This window comes from Lasioglossum baleicum, chromosome 2 (genome assembly GCF_051020765.1).
Source record: "Lasioglossum baleicum chromosome 2, iyLasBale1, whole genome shotgun sequence".
NCBI classification, from domain to species: domain Eukaryota; kingdom Metazoa; phylum Arthropoda; class Insecta; order Hymenoptera; family Halictidae; genus Lasioglossum; species Lasioglossum baleicum.
The window spans coordinates 10,219,391-10,235,573 of NC_134930.1; the positions used below are offsets into that span (position 1 = coordinate 10,219,391).

General features: G+C 39.5%; 2 protein-coding genes across 5 annotated transcripts in view; one reads left to right on the forward strand and one right to left on the reverse strand.

Annotated features, from left to right (window-relative positions):
* Hwt (SH2 domain-containing adapter heavyweight) overlaps window positions 1-16,183 on the forward strand; it is a 377,169-nt gene that overhangs the window by 133,751 nt on the left and 227,235 nt on the right. The window lies entirely within an intron of this gene.
* On the reverse strand, window positions 9,095-15,947 carry LOC143218050 (uncharacterized). 3 transcript variants are annotated; one of them, XM_076442992.1, is made up of 4 exons: window positions 15,786-15,947; window positions 14,661-14,792; window positions 12,420-12,850; window positions 9,095-11,116 (listed from the first exon to the last, which is right to left on the reverse strand). In XM_076442992.1, the coding sequence occupies exons 3-4, from the start codon at window positions 12,845-12,847 to the stop codon at window positions 10,276-10,278; spliced, it is 1,269 nt and encodes a 422-aa protein (XP_076299107.1). In that variant the 5' UTR covers window positions 12,848-12,850; window positions 14,661-14,792; window positions 15,786-15,947; the 3' UTR covers window positions 9,095-10,275. The 3 variants fall into 3 exon arrangements, with proteins under 3 accessions (XP_076299107.1, XP_076299113.1, XP_076299122.1); XM_076442998.1 differs by lacking the exon at window positions 15,786-15,947 and having other exon boundaries at window positions 14,661-14,811; XM_076443007.1 differs by lacking the exons at window positions 14,661-14,792; window positions 15,786-15,947 and having other exon boundaries at window positions 12,420-13,080.

Sequence of the window (16,183 nt, forward strand, 5' to 3'; positions counted from 1 at the left end):
TATAGACGAGACTCCCCGTGATCACCGGTCGATGATCAACGGTTAGGCACAGAGGTATTGTTTATATGTTCACCCCAGAAGCTTGCGAGACGATACACCGGTTTGTAAGTAGCTGGTATTACGCAACAGGCAGTCGGTTCACGAGATTCGCATGGAATTGAGTTATTGACATTGAATGCTGGGCTCGGAATTATGTAGCCAAAAGATGGCAATGGGCGTCTGCTTCCTTGACGGAGAATTTGCTGTTTCTTCGTTGTTGCGATTGTAAGAATGTTTATACCACCGATGCTATCGGTTTATGTCATATGTTTAATTGTTATATGTGTTACGTACGGAGGCTTTGCCTACGTGACTTTTACTCCCTTCTTGCAACCACGTGTTCGTCCAGGAGGTCCAGCTCGCATGCCCAAATAAACAGATTTCCCCTTACGGGAAAGTGCGTACATCTGGGAAACTTATACAATCCTCCAGATTTTCGGTTATCCCCACTACCATTTTTAGAGCAATTTGACTAGTATAAAAAGGGCTCGAGCTTGGCCACCACAGGCTTAGTTGAAGACTGATCACGTAACTGTACGCGTCTAGTGAGATTGGGTCTGATTCCCTTTCGATCATTTTAACTCGAGAGAAGTTTAGAAACGCGGTTTCAAAGGCAAGTCATTTCATTTACCCCCGCATTCCTCAGTGCGTGAAAATCGAGAGTTCGGGAATTAGCTTCCGCGAAACATACGACACAGTACAAGTGTATTCCATCTATCTAAAAGAATATATTGTAGTCTCTATCTTATATAATTGAGAGTCTTCAATATCTCATTCTACCTTTTTTAAATTCCAGTAGCTAGTATTTCACTCATAACCTTTACCGCTCGAGGTTTATCACAATTCTATATAAAGTTACGAGAGCTGATCTTCCTATACCTTACCTCTTTCCGAAATCCTAGTGACACCCGGTGATGAAACAGGCATCGGCTAGTTCACGAATTCCTATCTAGTGGCGACCCGATGATGAAACAGGCACCGGCTAGTTCACAACAATCCTGTTCATACGAACAAACCTCGGCCACGTCTACCCGCCAGCCCTCGGCTCGTAACATATGTATATACGTTGTGGTTTTGTTAAATAAACACCATCGACAGTTCCCGCGAGCGAGCAACGGATGAACAACCATCACTTCGCGCCGTGTGGAGCCTCCTTAAAACCATTAACATAGAAAATCCGCAGCCTAGCGAGCAGAGTTGTGCTAATTTAAATACATTGTAATTGAATTATGTAATTTAATTATATTGTATTTTATATACTGTTAAGCCGCGGCTTTGCAGATGAGGAGAAGGTCCGGGATTCAGATAACAGGTGGTCAGATAATGACGGACGAAAGTCGAGTCGCTGGTTCAGACACGTTGTATTTTCGTTACAAGTTTAAAGAACAGACGACGGAAACCGAAAGAAGCGGCGAATCCTGCTCGCATGGTAGTTTTATATATACAATATTATAATTGAATTACTTTGTAATTGTAATTCATGAAGTAATTCAATTGTAATTCAGCATAACTCTGTTTGTCGAGGCCTTGGAAGACTTCATTAAATAATTAAGGCTTATTGAATACTTTTCTGGTCACGTTATACGGGTGTTTACGTACATTGAAAATTGCGAATGGTATAATTTGACCTTTTAGAATGATTCTTCTCATCAGTTTGATCTGCCCCGAACCAGCATTGGGATTGAAGGTCGCGGCAAAAAGGAAAAACTCCGGTATTTTAACCGATTTCGCCTGCGAGCACCGCATTAACAACGGCGATACTTGTTTCCGCGCACGTTCCTGATAAACGACTTCTGCGTTCGAAGTTTCTAAAGAGGGAAAGTCCCTCGGCACGGGATTAAAATTTTTAATATAACCCTTTGAGACTAGGCGAAGCGCGTCACCGGCGCCGATAGCGAACGCCTCTCGCGGAACGGGGCCGAGGAGATGGAAAAAGGAGGAAGAAACGAATTTAATGAAACACAAGGAACCCAAAGTAAAACGTGTATTTGTAATGCAAATACGTCCCAGACCGGTCCCGGGGGTGTCGAAAAATGAAAAGCCCCGAAACAGCACCGGGAACGAAATCGACCGTTCCATCACTCTCGCTTAATCTGATTTCAAATTCTTCGACGTCTCCGGATCGAGTCCACCACCGTCTCCGCCTCTTGCCATCTTGCTTGAGAAAAAAAATCCTAATTCCTTTCTTTTAATTACCTTAGGGACCCAGCCGATCGTCAAACCGGGCGCATGCCTGGAATCCTTATTAAACGAAATCCGACGCTACGGAAGCATTCGAATCGAATAATCACTTGAACTACTGGAGAGCAAGACAACTGGAGTACTCGAGTCTGAAGTGTCGATCATTTTTGAAAGAACAAGTCATATAAGACTGCGAATCCTCGTGCATTGATGGCGTGGATAATATTTTAAATTACAAATAGTAGGTTACCTTAAGAAAATTGAACAAAATTTTTACTTTGTTCTTATTCTTCGCTAGGAGAATGTCTTTCTTCATTCAATAGTTCAAAGTAAAATTGACAACTTGTGTTATCAGAATTTATTCTTCAGGGTAAAGCGTCGCAAATACCATAGAATTTTCTTTTCTCATTGAATCAGTAATACAGAAGTTAGCTGTGAAGAAGTCAGTTGCAAAGAAATGTTAGGGCAAGGAGTCCAGCATATTGCCAAAAAACTCTTTGACAAGTTAACAAAGAGGTATTCAACGTCTTCGAGCAGCTTCCATACAGATTCTAACAAAGACACAGTTGGAGATCATGATTTCGCCAAAGAGCTCAGCTATTTGGACAGGGTTTAAATGAAACAACTTAAGATATCTGACGAGTAGCAACCGCTTTGTTGAAGAAGGCTTGCGCGCGGCCGTCTCGGAATCCCAGCAACACCTATTCTCCACCGATGCTTCCGATTCAAAACCTGAGCTTACCGTATGAATACATGCATTAAGGTGATTCCTGGGTTAGACACCGCCAGTCGACGTTGTCGCCTGAGATACTATATCTGGATTTCCTGCAGAAAAACCCTGTCCGCCATTAAATTCAATTCAGACGTGATGTCCTTTGCATTTCTTGGGGTGGCGCCCTTTATTCTGCCATTGTGTCGGACATCGAGATCGATTTCGGGAAAAGCGCTCTGCTAGAAGTCATATTGGCACCTGACTCACACTGTTTTTAATATCAATACTTTGCTTTCGAAACTATTTTAACTAAAATACCCTTGTCCTTTTAAAATTGATTATGTTGGTTTCACGTTGGTTAACTGGTAAACAAACGCCGCGACGGGACAGGCTTACGTTGCCGCTGAGCGTGCAAGAATACGAAAAATTCAATACAGTATTAGCGATAGTTTTTTGCGAATATCTCGAAAACTAAAAGCGACCCCCCCCCCCCTATATTGGAAAAGGAAAAAGTTGTTCAAAATGTGTTGAGATGTATAACATATTAAAATTTCATCAAAATCGGAGGACGCAGACATGTTCGCAATAATTTCCGATTTAAAATATGAAAGCAGAATACGTTTATCACGAGTGAGACTTGTAGTGAACGTACTAACGTACTTAACGGTCCTTCAACGTTATTGAGTGTTTTTAAACATCGTCTAGCCGATTACACTGCGATTTATTTATTTAACAGTATGTTTCCCAACGATTCCACTAGACATTTAATGTATATTTCAAAACAGCAAAGATATTTGAGCTACAAACATTAGGTGACTCATCCTGTATACCCAAGTAACGAATAAATAAAAATTTTAAGTAATATTATTCTGCACTCTGCAGTTGAGAATGCATCGTTGTTATATATTATTTTGGTGAATTAAACAACGTTTCTTTCGCTGGTGGAAAGCGAATTTTCGTATCGTTTGTTTAGCGGGTGCGGGCTGCAATCTACAGGCAGAAGACACCTGTGTCTTAATTAAAGTTGGCTGACTTCTGGCTTTCCGTGGCCCTTCATGCCACTCGTCGGATCTGTTCCCCAAGGGTGCAATTTACTCGTACCCCTCGCCACCCTCTTCCACCCCTCCCCTCCCCCATACCAGCGCGCGACTAACTTACGCGTCTACCTTGGTTTAGGCTCTTGAATACGCCTACTGATTTCCGCGCCTTTCATCGCGTCCAACTTTGATTTATTTCTACCTGCAACGTAACGTCACTTTTGGCCTCAGATCCTGAGGAAATTCGCCGGGGGGCGGACCGACTTTTAATTACTCACAGACCTCGCGCCTTTTATTAATGTTCGCCCCGAATGGACAGACTTCGAAAATTTGCCACTTTTACGAGGATCCAAAAGCCTCAGACGATAGCAGTTGATCCTTAGTCAGCGAAGGTAAGAAGTTAGTCATCGAATGAATAAGATTTTATGTAGAAAATTAAAAGTATTTTATAAGGCGTTAACTGAATAGCACACAGTTACAATTTTTATAGAACATTATATTTGTTACAGACCAGAGGTGGGCAATATTTGGCGAAATAAATATTTCAAATACTATTCAATATTTTAGATTTTGTTCAGCTTAAAAGAAAGTATTTTAAATTGAATATATGTATAATTTGACATCTAAACCACGAAATCAAATATTTATATTTTAAGAATTTAAATCATAAAATATAATGTTTCCATTTAACCATCTGAAACAGAAAATGAATATATTTCATTATAATAATTTGGAATGAAATGAAATATTGTACTTTAATCTTAGATAAAGCATTGGGTCCTCTTTTGGGAAACAATTTATACTAATGAATGTATTGAATACAAAACTATTATTTTCAGCAAAATATTTACATTAAAAATAATAAAATATTTCGAGATGAACTCCAAATATTTTCAATATTCTTCAAGTAAAATACTTTTTTGAACACTTATTACGTGAAATAAAATATTTTATATTCAAAGTTGTACGCATACTTTCAAATAAGTACGATAAAATATTATTTTACTCAGCTCTGTTACGGACCTCTATATCAAATAACAATTATCTGCATCAATTAGTAGGAACAGGAGCCATTTCTCTCTATATTTTTCATCATTTTAATGACCCCGAATATTCTATCGACATTCTAAAATTGTGCTACAATCTTTCCTGCCGCTTCAAAGTTTCACTTATTCATTCTCGCCATGAATGCGTACAGTTCAATTATAAATGAGTAACTTTCGACGTCCTGTGCTCGAAGTGCTAATAGTACGCTGTAAATTATGCAGACCGAAATGAAACTGGAACGTTCGGTCCGTTTCGCGTCCTGGCAGTAGTTTCGTCATGGCACGGAAGCGAATATCCTCTTTAAGAATCCAGTTGGGTAGCGACGGGGTAGTTCTTCTCGGTCTTTACTATGTAAAACAGATTCTATTCCCTTTTGTCCATCGGCCGGGTCACCTCGCGACGTTAAAGTTCTGACCGACACGGCGATGGCTCCCCCAAATTGCGAACGGTCAACAATTTATCCTTTTCCCGGCCGGTTCGATATTTATGTACTATCTAAAAAAAAGGTGTACGCCAGGATCCACGGAATCTTTTAAGATTTTCATGTCGCACACCCTCTCGGAGTCTTCCCTCCTTGAAGTCACAGTTTTCGCTTGATACGCGATATTCGAGGAATGCAGACCCATCTTCCGTCTATCGAGATTTGCTACCGAGATTTATCTGTTCAGCAAATATTTTGCGAGCGAAGCGCGGATTTGAGCTTCGTAGTCGCATAACTAAACTTCTGGAAAAAGAATTACAAACGTTCCATCTAAATTCCAATTTTATGTTAACCGGGAAGGTTAAAAAAATATGTAGAATAAGTTAATATGAAACGATTAAAAGCATCCGCCTTGCGAAGGTTGAACGTATACCTTCACCCGATTTTCTCAATTTTTGTTTTACCACTTTACCTACCTATCTTTATTCAGGATGGCCTTGGATGGATAATTCATCTTCAGAGTTGGGCATTAATCAATTAAAATTTTAATCAAGATTGATTGATGTGTACGTTTAAAAAAAGGTAATCATTGAAAAATCGACGATTGGTTCAATCGATGTATTCGTCCTTAATATTAATTAAAGTTAAGTAAAATTATATTTCAAATGGTAAGTAGCAAATGTGTGATCCTATGTATTTTAAAGAGTATGCGTACAATCTACAACTATAAAAATAAAGTTTAAATGCGGTTTCTCAGAGTATTATAACGACGCAGAATGTTAAATATATAGTGGTTCAGATTGTTAAAATAGAAATATTTTATTTCGTGGTTCAGATTGTTAAAATAGAAATATTTTACTTCGTGGTTCAGATTGTTAAAATAGAAACATTTTATTTTGTGGTTCAGATTGCTAAAATAAAAATAGTTTATTTTCGGAATTGTATATCTTATTTGAAATACTATTTTCTTTAAGCAAAATAAAATCTAAAAAATATTAAATAGTATTTGAAATACTTATTTTACCAAATAACACGCAGCTCTGAGGGAAAGCCGATTCTACGTCATTGATTCTCGGAACGTTAATTGTGTTAATAAAACTCAATCGGTACAGAAATAGTAAAACGAAAATAATGGTGTGGAATACTGACCAATAATATGTACTGTGGAATACTGTGGAATACTGACCACGATTCCTTGATGCAGCTACTTTCGTGGGTGAAATGGATCAATATCGCTGATGCGCTTTTCAAAAGACAGTTTCGAGCGCAGCGACTGTGGGAATTGCAGGTTGGCATGCTCATGAGCAACCTGTTTCGCGGAAGAAAAGGCTGGCGACATAAACACGCCCGTGAGGATTTATCGTCGGTGTCGCTGGGAGTCCGAGTATTTTGCGAGGACAGCGAACGTAATCACGCTGAAGACAGTTCACTTGCCAAGCTTTTTCGGCGGGCTTATAAATGGCTGCCATAAACGTCCCGGTGTGGCGTTACGACGCCACGAAGCGACAGCGCCGCGTTGCTCGTCGAGGGAGGTTGCACCATTAGCTTCCAGGTGTTCGATATCCCAGCCAGTTGCTTCGTTCCCCTTGTTCCAGGGCGATCATGCCTCCAGATCATCCCCCGAATGCCAGTGTAAGTTTCACTATCCCTAGGACGATACAACGGCGACGCGGGGCGCAAACAACGAAACGGAAAGGGAGAGCACAGCGCCTCGGTAATCCTCGTCTCGTATAATCCCCCGGAGTTCTTGGAAATCGCGGTTAATGGGGTTTCGAAAGTTTCTCGCGGATGCACTGCGGCACACCGATCGAAACACGCTTTATTCCTATTACAAGAAGCCGGCCCTCGAACTTCAGACGAAGCTGCTGCGAATTAATCAGCTCCCTTGGCCTGATCGCTCGATCATCGTCACTGCTAATTCGCTGCTTAAAAGTGCACCACCTGTTAGGAGATCCAGCGGATTGTGGCCACTATTGTATTCTGCGGCTGGTGGGACACCTGACGGCGTTTAACCCTTCGGGTGACGATGATCGGTTTGCTTTTGGTCGACGTTATATGATGTTACAATAATTTCTTGATGATTTACTCTTAATTATTATTTACTAATAATTATATTAGGTTGGCAACTAAGTTCGCTACTACCTCCACATTTTCTTATACAAAGTCATTATTTATATAATACATATTTTTTAAGCACGAGTATTTTATATCAAATTAATCGCAAAATTCAGAGCTTTCCAATGATATAGGGTAAAAAGTGCCCAAATATGGTATATAGTCGCCTATTATGGCACTACCTTATATCTTGTAAAGGAGAAGTCGCACTCTAGTGAGAAAATTCTCAAACAATAGTTTACTATTTTACTATCGATCAATTACTATTTTAGTATCGATCCTCCGCCAGTTGTGTCTCCACGTGTTGAATATTTTTGTGGTCAGATTTTCGATTGTATCATTTTCGAGGAAGGTAAGTGATTTTGAAATGTTCGAACATATCTGTAGTTTCAGTTTACTTATATCAATGTTTGCCAACTGTTGGTTTGGGCTGAAATTCATTTACTCTTTGTCACTAGCTAGTATTATCAGTCCACGTGGAGTTCCTAATATGGCACTACCAAGGGTTCCCTAATATGGGTACAGCAATATAATATTGACATCCTTGGTGTGGGTGCCGAATATGGCACTAGGTGTCATATTAGGGACTTACGGTGTACCATATTAGGAACACCTTTCGCTGGAACCTGCAAATGACACATCAAAAAGAAAATATTTCTCCCAAGCTGTATTAATTTTTTAACAAACTTGATCCCAGTATCTTATAGGGAGGAAATGCATCTACAACTGGTAATTTTTTGGTCGAAAAAGAGCATTCTAAAATAATCAAAAAATAACCAACAAAAAGTGGTTCATATTTGGGCACTTTACCCTGCAGTTCAAAAAGGAATGGTCACTGAATGAGGTTATAATGATACAATAAAAAAATTACGATGCAAAAGGTCGCGAATTTAGTTGTCAACCTAATACTAATAAGACGACTGAATTATTAAAGCCAGATCACGGAAACTCAATTTTTCATTAATGATCCTTACTTCGGACTTAGCTTGACAATAGGAATTAATCTAACCTAAAATCTAAATTACTCAGATTGCACTAAGGAGTAGCATAAAAAGAATATTTCTTCAATAGATTATAGCTAGACTGCGGATATCTTTATGCAAAATAAAAAATGTTTGCATTGATTGCAAGACACAGGAGCCAAATAGAAATTATTTTCTTCTGTTAATTGTCTTATTAAACTGAAATTAATATACTGATGTTCTTAAATCTTCTTAATTCGTCGACTGCTTTAAATTGTACGTGTCCATTTTCGTCATAAATGCATAAAATCCGCAGTCTATACAATAATTATAACAATGACTAATCTATCTTTCAGTACAAAAAATTTAGAAACAAAAATTTGTTGCTTAATGTGTGAACTTGTAGAGTGCTGCCAAATGTACATTTATTGGATATTCATGGATATCTCAGCTAGGTTTTCATTTGATAATTTAAAATTGTTTTAATGTAAAATCATCAACCTGTCCAAGTGGTTCTAATATTTTCATCGATCACAGTAATAAAATGTTTCAATATATTTATAAATGAAAGTATATAATTTTATAAATAAAAATGTTCGAAGCCATTCTGCCAGCATCAAAAAAATTCATGATCAGTCTGCTATCGTTAAACGCAGGCATCTTCAGCGATTCCTCGACATCGGCGTCGAAGTCTATCGAGTGAGCTGCCCCCATCATGGTAACCTAATCAATGATAATTTAATTAATAGCGCGGTATTCGACGGGCTCGGACTGTCTTCTGGAGCAATGTGTGTCTGGATGCGAATCGATATTTCGAAGAGCCAAGGCAGCTTGTACGTCTTCTCGTTATGCGCCGGTAAGATTAAGAACGCCGCCGCGTATTACGAAACGCCTCGCATAAATAAAGCTTCGTGTTCGGACCATAAGAAAATATCGGCAAGTCTCGCCGGTCAGTGGAATGGTTTCCCTTAGCTAGACAAAGTTTTTCTTTCTATTCTATTTTTTATTAAATATCAAATTGCATTTTCTTACAATCTCTTGTGGACGATAACAAAATGTTCTGTTTATCTCTTCTTTAATACATTCAATTCTCGATATGTTCTCTTAATACCAAACAAACGGAAGTACATACTTTTTTAATATCTAAATTCTAGACCAATTCGGCGACCTGTAATACCATTATATTTTGAATGTAGTTAATTTTTAATATGTTCTTCAAAACCAAATAAACGGGAGTGTAGATTTGTTTATTATCTAAGATCAAGGCCAATTCGGTGTGTAATACCATTAATTTGAATACAGTTAAATTTTAATTGTTTCTTACAATACCAAACGAATTGTAGTTGCATATTTCTTTAACATCTAATTGTAAGGTCAAGACCAATTCAATGACCAATAATACCACAATTTTTAAATAAAATTTCAAAAACATCCGTGACCTTCAAATCCCGAAGAACACGACCTTCGGAAAAACTTCTCGCCAGTCGTAATATTTACCTTTTTCCCTTATCATCAAATACAACTTAGAAGAAGCTCAAAGTGATCGTGATATGGTATCTGTTAAAGTTCCAAATAAAATAAATATGAAATTGAATTTCATACGTGTGTAAGTATTTTAATTTTTAGGACCTGAGTGTCTTAATTTTCGACAGTGACTTTCGTATCAACGCTCAAAGTCCACACAGTCTCCGGCGAGAAGCACCGAAACAATTCGCAGACAAATTCGTCTCTGCTCAAAGTATTGCGAGCTCGATCGAGGATTTAATTAGCGAACTGGCAACGTCTCTCGTGCGCGTATTTCCGGGAAGAATGGACCAGTTCGCTGCACCCGTTATCTTTGAACGCGCATTCCTCCATCCTGTAATTGCATTTTTCCTCGTGGCTTTCCAGGCGGATACGCTTCGGTCTGACCATGCACCCGTACTCGGCCCATTTGCAAGGGACCTGCTCGTTCGGATCATACTCTTCCTCGTCGTCTCTCCGATGGTTGCATTTCTCTTGATGCGTCAGCTGCCGTCGTCTGGGCATCTGGACCATGCAACCATATTCGGCCCATTTGCATGAGACCAGCTCGTTCGGATCGCAGTCTACCTCCGAATGATAGCCGTCCTCTTCGTCTTCGGACTCCCTGTAGTTGCATTTCTCCTGGTGCATCAGTCTCCGCCGTCTAGGCATGTTCACCATGCAACCATATTTCGCCCATTTACATCCGACCAGCGCCTCCGGATCGTCCTCGTCATCCGAAGAGTCGTCCGACTTGCAGTGATACTTCCGGTAATTGCACTTCTCCTGGTGCATCCGCTTCCGCCGTCTGGGCATGCTCACCATGCAACCATACCGTCGGAATTTACATTCCAGCAACTCTTCCGGGTCGCCGTACTCGTCGCTCGTGATTGTTATCTCGCCCAGAGCCTCGCTCAGACCATCCATAGCCTCGTAACGATCCTTATAGACGCAGTGAGCCTCGTGGATCGAAATCCTCCATGGTGATGTACTTACCTTGCACCCTGCCACGTGGTACCTGCACTGGACCAAGTCCTCGTGCCTGTGCGCCACGTCCGTGGGAACGGTTTCCTCCTCCAGGTGCGGTCGGAATTGACATCTGGAACGTTAATTGGCATTGTCATGTCGGTTCGAACACTACGGATTAATTGTGGTTTATCAGAATACCTCCAGGTAACAAAGAATTACAGATAAGACCCGATCTAAGTCAATTCTCGATTCTGTGTTGCGACATACAGTGGGTGTACAAAGTGTTCGTACACTTTTGGAAAACTAACAACTTTTTTGTAATTGTACCAAACGACCTGATTTATCATAATCAATTAGAAGCTTTGGTTTACAAAATGATATGCAGAAAAGATTTTTCAAAAATTATAATTTGCAAGGTTAAATGCAAAAATAAAAAAGGCAGCTTTTAAAACTTTTTTATTTGGGTACTTAATGAAAATTTAAAAGATATGTTTTGTAGATCTATGTTAGTTATACACATGCTGGAAGTTTCATTGAAATCGATTAACATACACACGAGCTACAAGCGGTTAAAACTGGTGAAAAATCGTAGCTTCACACAACTTTTGATCAGTTTCTGCATGAAATCCACAGAATCGTACATCTTTCGATGCCTATTGTTTTTACCTGCATCAATCGATTTCGATGAAATGTTCAATATGCGTATAAATAACATAGATCTAGAAAACATATATTTTAATTTTTCGTTATGGGCCCAAATAAAAAAGTTTTAAAAACTGCCTTTTTTATTTTGGCTGCATGTTGCCCGTCGCATGTTGCCCGTCAGATGGCGCTGCAGTCACGCCGGCGTACTAGCCTCTCCGACGGGCAACATGCAGCCAAATATTGTAAAACCATTGCTCGGAAACGTAAAAGAACGACTTTTGAGACAAACAGCGGACTAGATTGATCTTTCATCTAGCGATTTTGACTACTACAAAGCCCCGTCTTTGCATTATCGAGAAATTAGAAGTGGAATCCCGGACCCTTGCAATCCTCGCGTACGTATACGTGGTCTAGCGGTGTTGTGTGAGTGTTTACGCGCGAGCGTCGTCTGCTGGAAACGGCCCCCTTAAGTACCTCCTCTCTGATGACCAGTCCAGTCTACGGTCTTAGTGCTGGAATGGGATAGTGGAAGGGGAAAAGGAAGAGAGGAAATGAAGTCACTTTCCACCTCATCTGGCGACACAGTGGAAGGGATAGGCGAACTGACTTAGAACGGTCTCGTTCGTCGGACCTATCATAGAATGGGACTTTAGTGTATAACATTAAATCAGACTTGTTCAACGTCGTTTGAAATAAAGTCAGCCACAGGGTAAAAAGGGTTAAACACCAGGACAAAAATGTCCCTATTCATTTCGGAAGAATGAATTATACGATTGTGTTGTACTAACCGAGATTCGTGGAGGTCGATCAGGTAAATTGGTATCTTCACCCAGCATCCTAGATTTTCGTACGAGCAGGATACAAGCTCCTGATCCGCGGATGGCGGCGACGGGTACTGGTTTCTCTCGTGATCATGAAAATCCATATTAGGTGCACTCGGGTGATGGTGTTCATGGAATTTCGGTGGGAGCGGATGGGGCATGAAATGAGAAGGCATGGGCATCGGGTAAGATGGAACGGCGCGTGGGGAAGGCAGCTCCATTTCTAACGGCGACTGACAGTTGGGACAGGCGTAATAGTATGGTTTGCAACGGTAACAAATCGTGTGACCATTGCTGCAAGTGTACCTGGCCGCCAGTTCCATTTCCATCAGGCAGATCGGGCAGATGCCCTCGCTTTTAAAGCGCTCGTTTAGGTTCGGGTATAAGCTGTCCATGGCCTGCAAAACGATTTATCACTCTCAGTAACGTCGTCATTAACCCCCTGCACTATAATATCGAGACAGACTTTTGCGTAAAGATTTCGAATTGTGGTGTTAAATTAACCCCAGCTGTTTTAAAAGAGCTATCTTTAAATATCCTAACAAGATGTTCGTGTTTTTCATAATTCAGTTACTTTTCAAAGATAGATTTTTGGTTATTTCTGATGCTATTGTAAAACCGATTTAAAATTAGAACGTACACTACCGGCCAAAAGTATCGATCACTTGCTGATTTTTATAAAAATCGTATATACCGATTTAAAATATACCGAGTGAGTCGCAGAGAAACCGAATGAGTAGAAGAGTACCACAGTGTGAGAGTCGTAGCCAGAGTATTGTTAGAATCAATAATAAATACATATAATCACTACTCAAATGTTCCACTAATTAGTATTATCCCTACATTATAATGGCGTAATTTCATTTGTTCTTCAATATTTAACTATGTTCCACCAATCCGACCAACTTGAAACTTTTGTATATGTATATTAGATAGATGACAGAACATTGTTCTTGAATTTTTTGGAAGTGGTCAATCGAAGGGTTGTTTGCAATCCCCACCCGTAAAAAATTAAATGATTTTTTTCTACCCTTAATAATTTGATCACAACTGTGACAAAGATATATGATATGAAGAAGGTAAGTTCGAGTATTTTCGTTCTTTTCCATCTGAATATATCTTAATTAACAACCGAGAAAAAAAATGATACAATTAAGGGTATTTACGGTGTTTAGCGACTTAAAATTTTCGGGGATTGTCTTTCAACCTAAAACCATTGTTTTCCACAAATATCAACAAAAATAGTGGCCGGGGCCATTCTTAGCCTGCTAGATAATCATTGTCCATCGTTATTATATCAAATCTTAACTAGTTTTGATTTCAGCAATTTCTTATGTCGACGAAATGCACTTTTCTAAAGGGACATCTTTGGCAACTTCTACAAGAAGTATGGAAAAATATCAAATTAGAAACACTCGAAAAACTAATGGACAGGATTCCCTGAATATGTCAGACTGTCATTAAAGATAAAAGCGGTTTTTTTAATGAAAGAGCAATTTTAAGGAAAATACGCATTCCTTGATAAAAGGAAATAATCACACGAAATGTCACACATGCTGCTACTAAAGGCATTCAGTTTTTCTTAGAAACATCCTGAATTTACGTCGTGATTCCAAACTTTTCGCCGGTGATGTATCCTTAACCCTAATTAGCAGTCAGAGCTATTTTAACTTGAAAATTAAACACTTCTTCTGACCTAGAATAATTCCATTGTATATGTATGATTTATTTCAATTTATGAATATGGAATTGATATATAATACCTCATACAATACTGACATGTGTAGTAATTCATTAAATACCAACATATTTAATAATGTGAACAATAATATTGTGAATAATGGTACAGCAACTTTAAATGCATACAATCATTAAATACCAACATATTTAATAATGTGAACAATCATATTGTGAATAATGGTACAGCAACATATTTAATAATGTGAACAATATTGTGAATAATGGTACAGCGAGTTTGAATGTATACAATCATACACAGTCTACCATTAAAAATGGAAATTCCACGATTAATTAAAAAATAGTAATGAAAAACTTATCTGTCATCCTTTCACACAACTTAGATTTTTAAGACATCATTCACTAAAAGTTTAACGTGCCGTCGAAACGAGATAAGCGATCGCTTTCGTAAAAGACTCATGGGTATCTCCGCGAGATATCAACGTGTCTGCAAAAGATAAATATACTCACTCGAAGATTTAATATGCCTTCAGAACACGGATCGTTCAGCAACGCAACAATTTGAAATCACACGTCGCCGCGCCGGGTCTCAGAAGACAAAAATTATCAAAACGATCTTCGTCAAGGCCGGTCTCGAAGATACTAAAAGAACAATACAGAATACACGCTCCAGTTATGTCAGATAAGAATAATGTTTAGTCAGTTGGCTGGTTATCAAACCGGACGGCTTAAACAATCGCGACGGACTTTAGTCATCCGCCGATGACATGGATTTCCTGATATGGATTATTACAGCTCTGTTTGTGAGTTTAGTTAAACGGTTTAAAGAGAAAAACTGTTTTTTAGAAGGAAGTCAACGAGAAAATAAAATCAAAATTTGTATAGCACTGTAATGGGAACTTTTATAACAATATAACAATTAGATGGTGGGACGAAAATTGTTTATGCAATTTTTCATTAGCCGATATCGATTAGAGAACTATATTTTACACTAAAATTTTCGTACGGTTTTTTGGTTAATCCATATAATGTTAACACATTACCGACCGGTGATTATTGCATAATTTTAAATATCTATAGTACATGGCTAAACACTTTTTAATGGAACCTCAAATAGCAACAGCAATTTTCATTGTGAACTAACAAGTCACCCTCAAAAAACGTCATCTGATACTTTCATTTCAGATTGTAATGTAAAAAAATGCTATGCTTTCTTTTGGTACAGCACAATTATTGAAAATCCTGTTAATAGGCTTTCGGTAGGTAAAGTGTTAAGTAATATCCGTTTAGGTGGGCTCGGATCTATCCGGGCATAAAAATTCGGACTACGGACCACGTGCTGTGTGCCGATGGTCAACGTTATCTCAATTCACAAAGTAATAAGACAGAATTGTCATTTGAGAAAAAAGATAAATCTAAGGGATGGAGCAGTGAAGCGAAGTGCTGTCTTCTTATATAATGGACGTGTGTGGTCACTGAAGGTATGAGCCGCTTCCGAAGTCGATGATCTTCCTGATCGCGGAAGACTCGCTCGTCGGGCACACATACATACATACGTAAGTACTTACGACACATGTGGGTTTGCAACACACGCGATTCGAACAGATTACAATCGATCGTGCTGAATTTACTCACTCGACTCCGGTGGTTGGTTCTCGTCCTTGCAGTGGCGTCGGGGCGAAACTGAAATTACGGACGCGCGAAGCAGAGGGACGGGAAAAAAATAGCCGTCGCGGCACGTACGCCTCCGTAACTACGGGCGCCGTGTGTCATCGTCGAACTGTCAGCGTTCCCTTATTTGCCAAGACCGATAGCGCGACTTTATCTGATAAAGCCGGCCCCCGCTCTCCTGATAGAGAACCATTTTCGCGACGAGGCGCGAGCCGCGACGGAACCCGACGTCGACGGAGCAGGATCATCGTACTGGTCTCGTTACTATGCATACCTCGACGGCGGATACTAACCGACGCATTTATTACAATGTCGTGTCCCTCAACAAACGAAAAAATTCCTCTTCCCCACCGACTCTTACG

Bases quoted from the DNA above. Each gene is read 5' to 3' on its own strand.
- LOC143218050 (XM_076442992.1), bottom strand. From the start codon at position 12,847: ATGGACAGCTTATACCCGAACCTAAACGAGCGCTTTAAAAGCGAGGGC. The intron at 11,117-12,419 runs GTTAGTACAACA...TTAACGTTCCAG, and splicing joins ATCGACCTCCACGAATCTCG to ATGTCAATTCCGACCGCACC.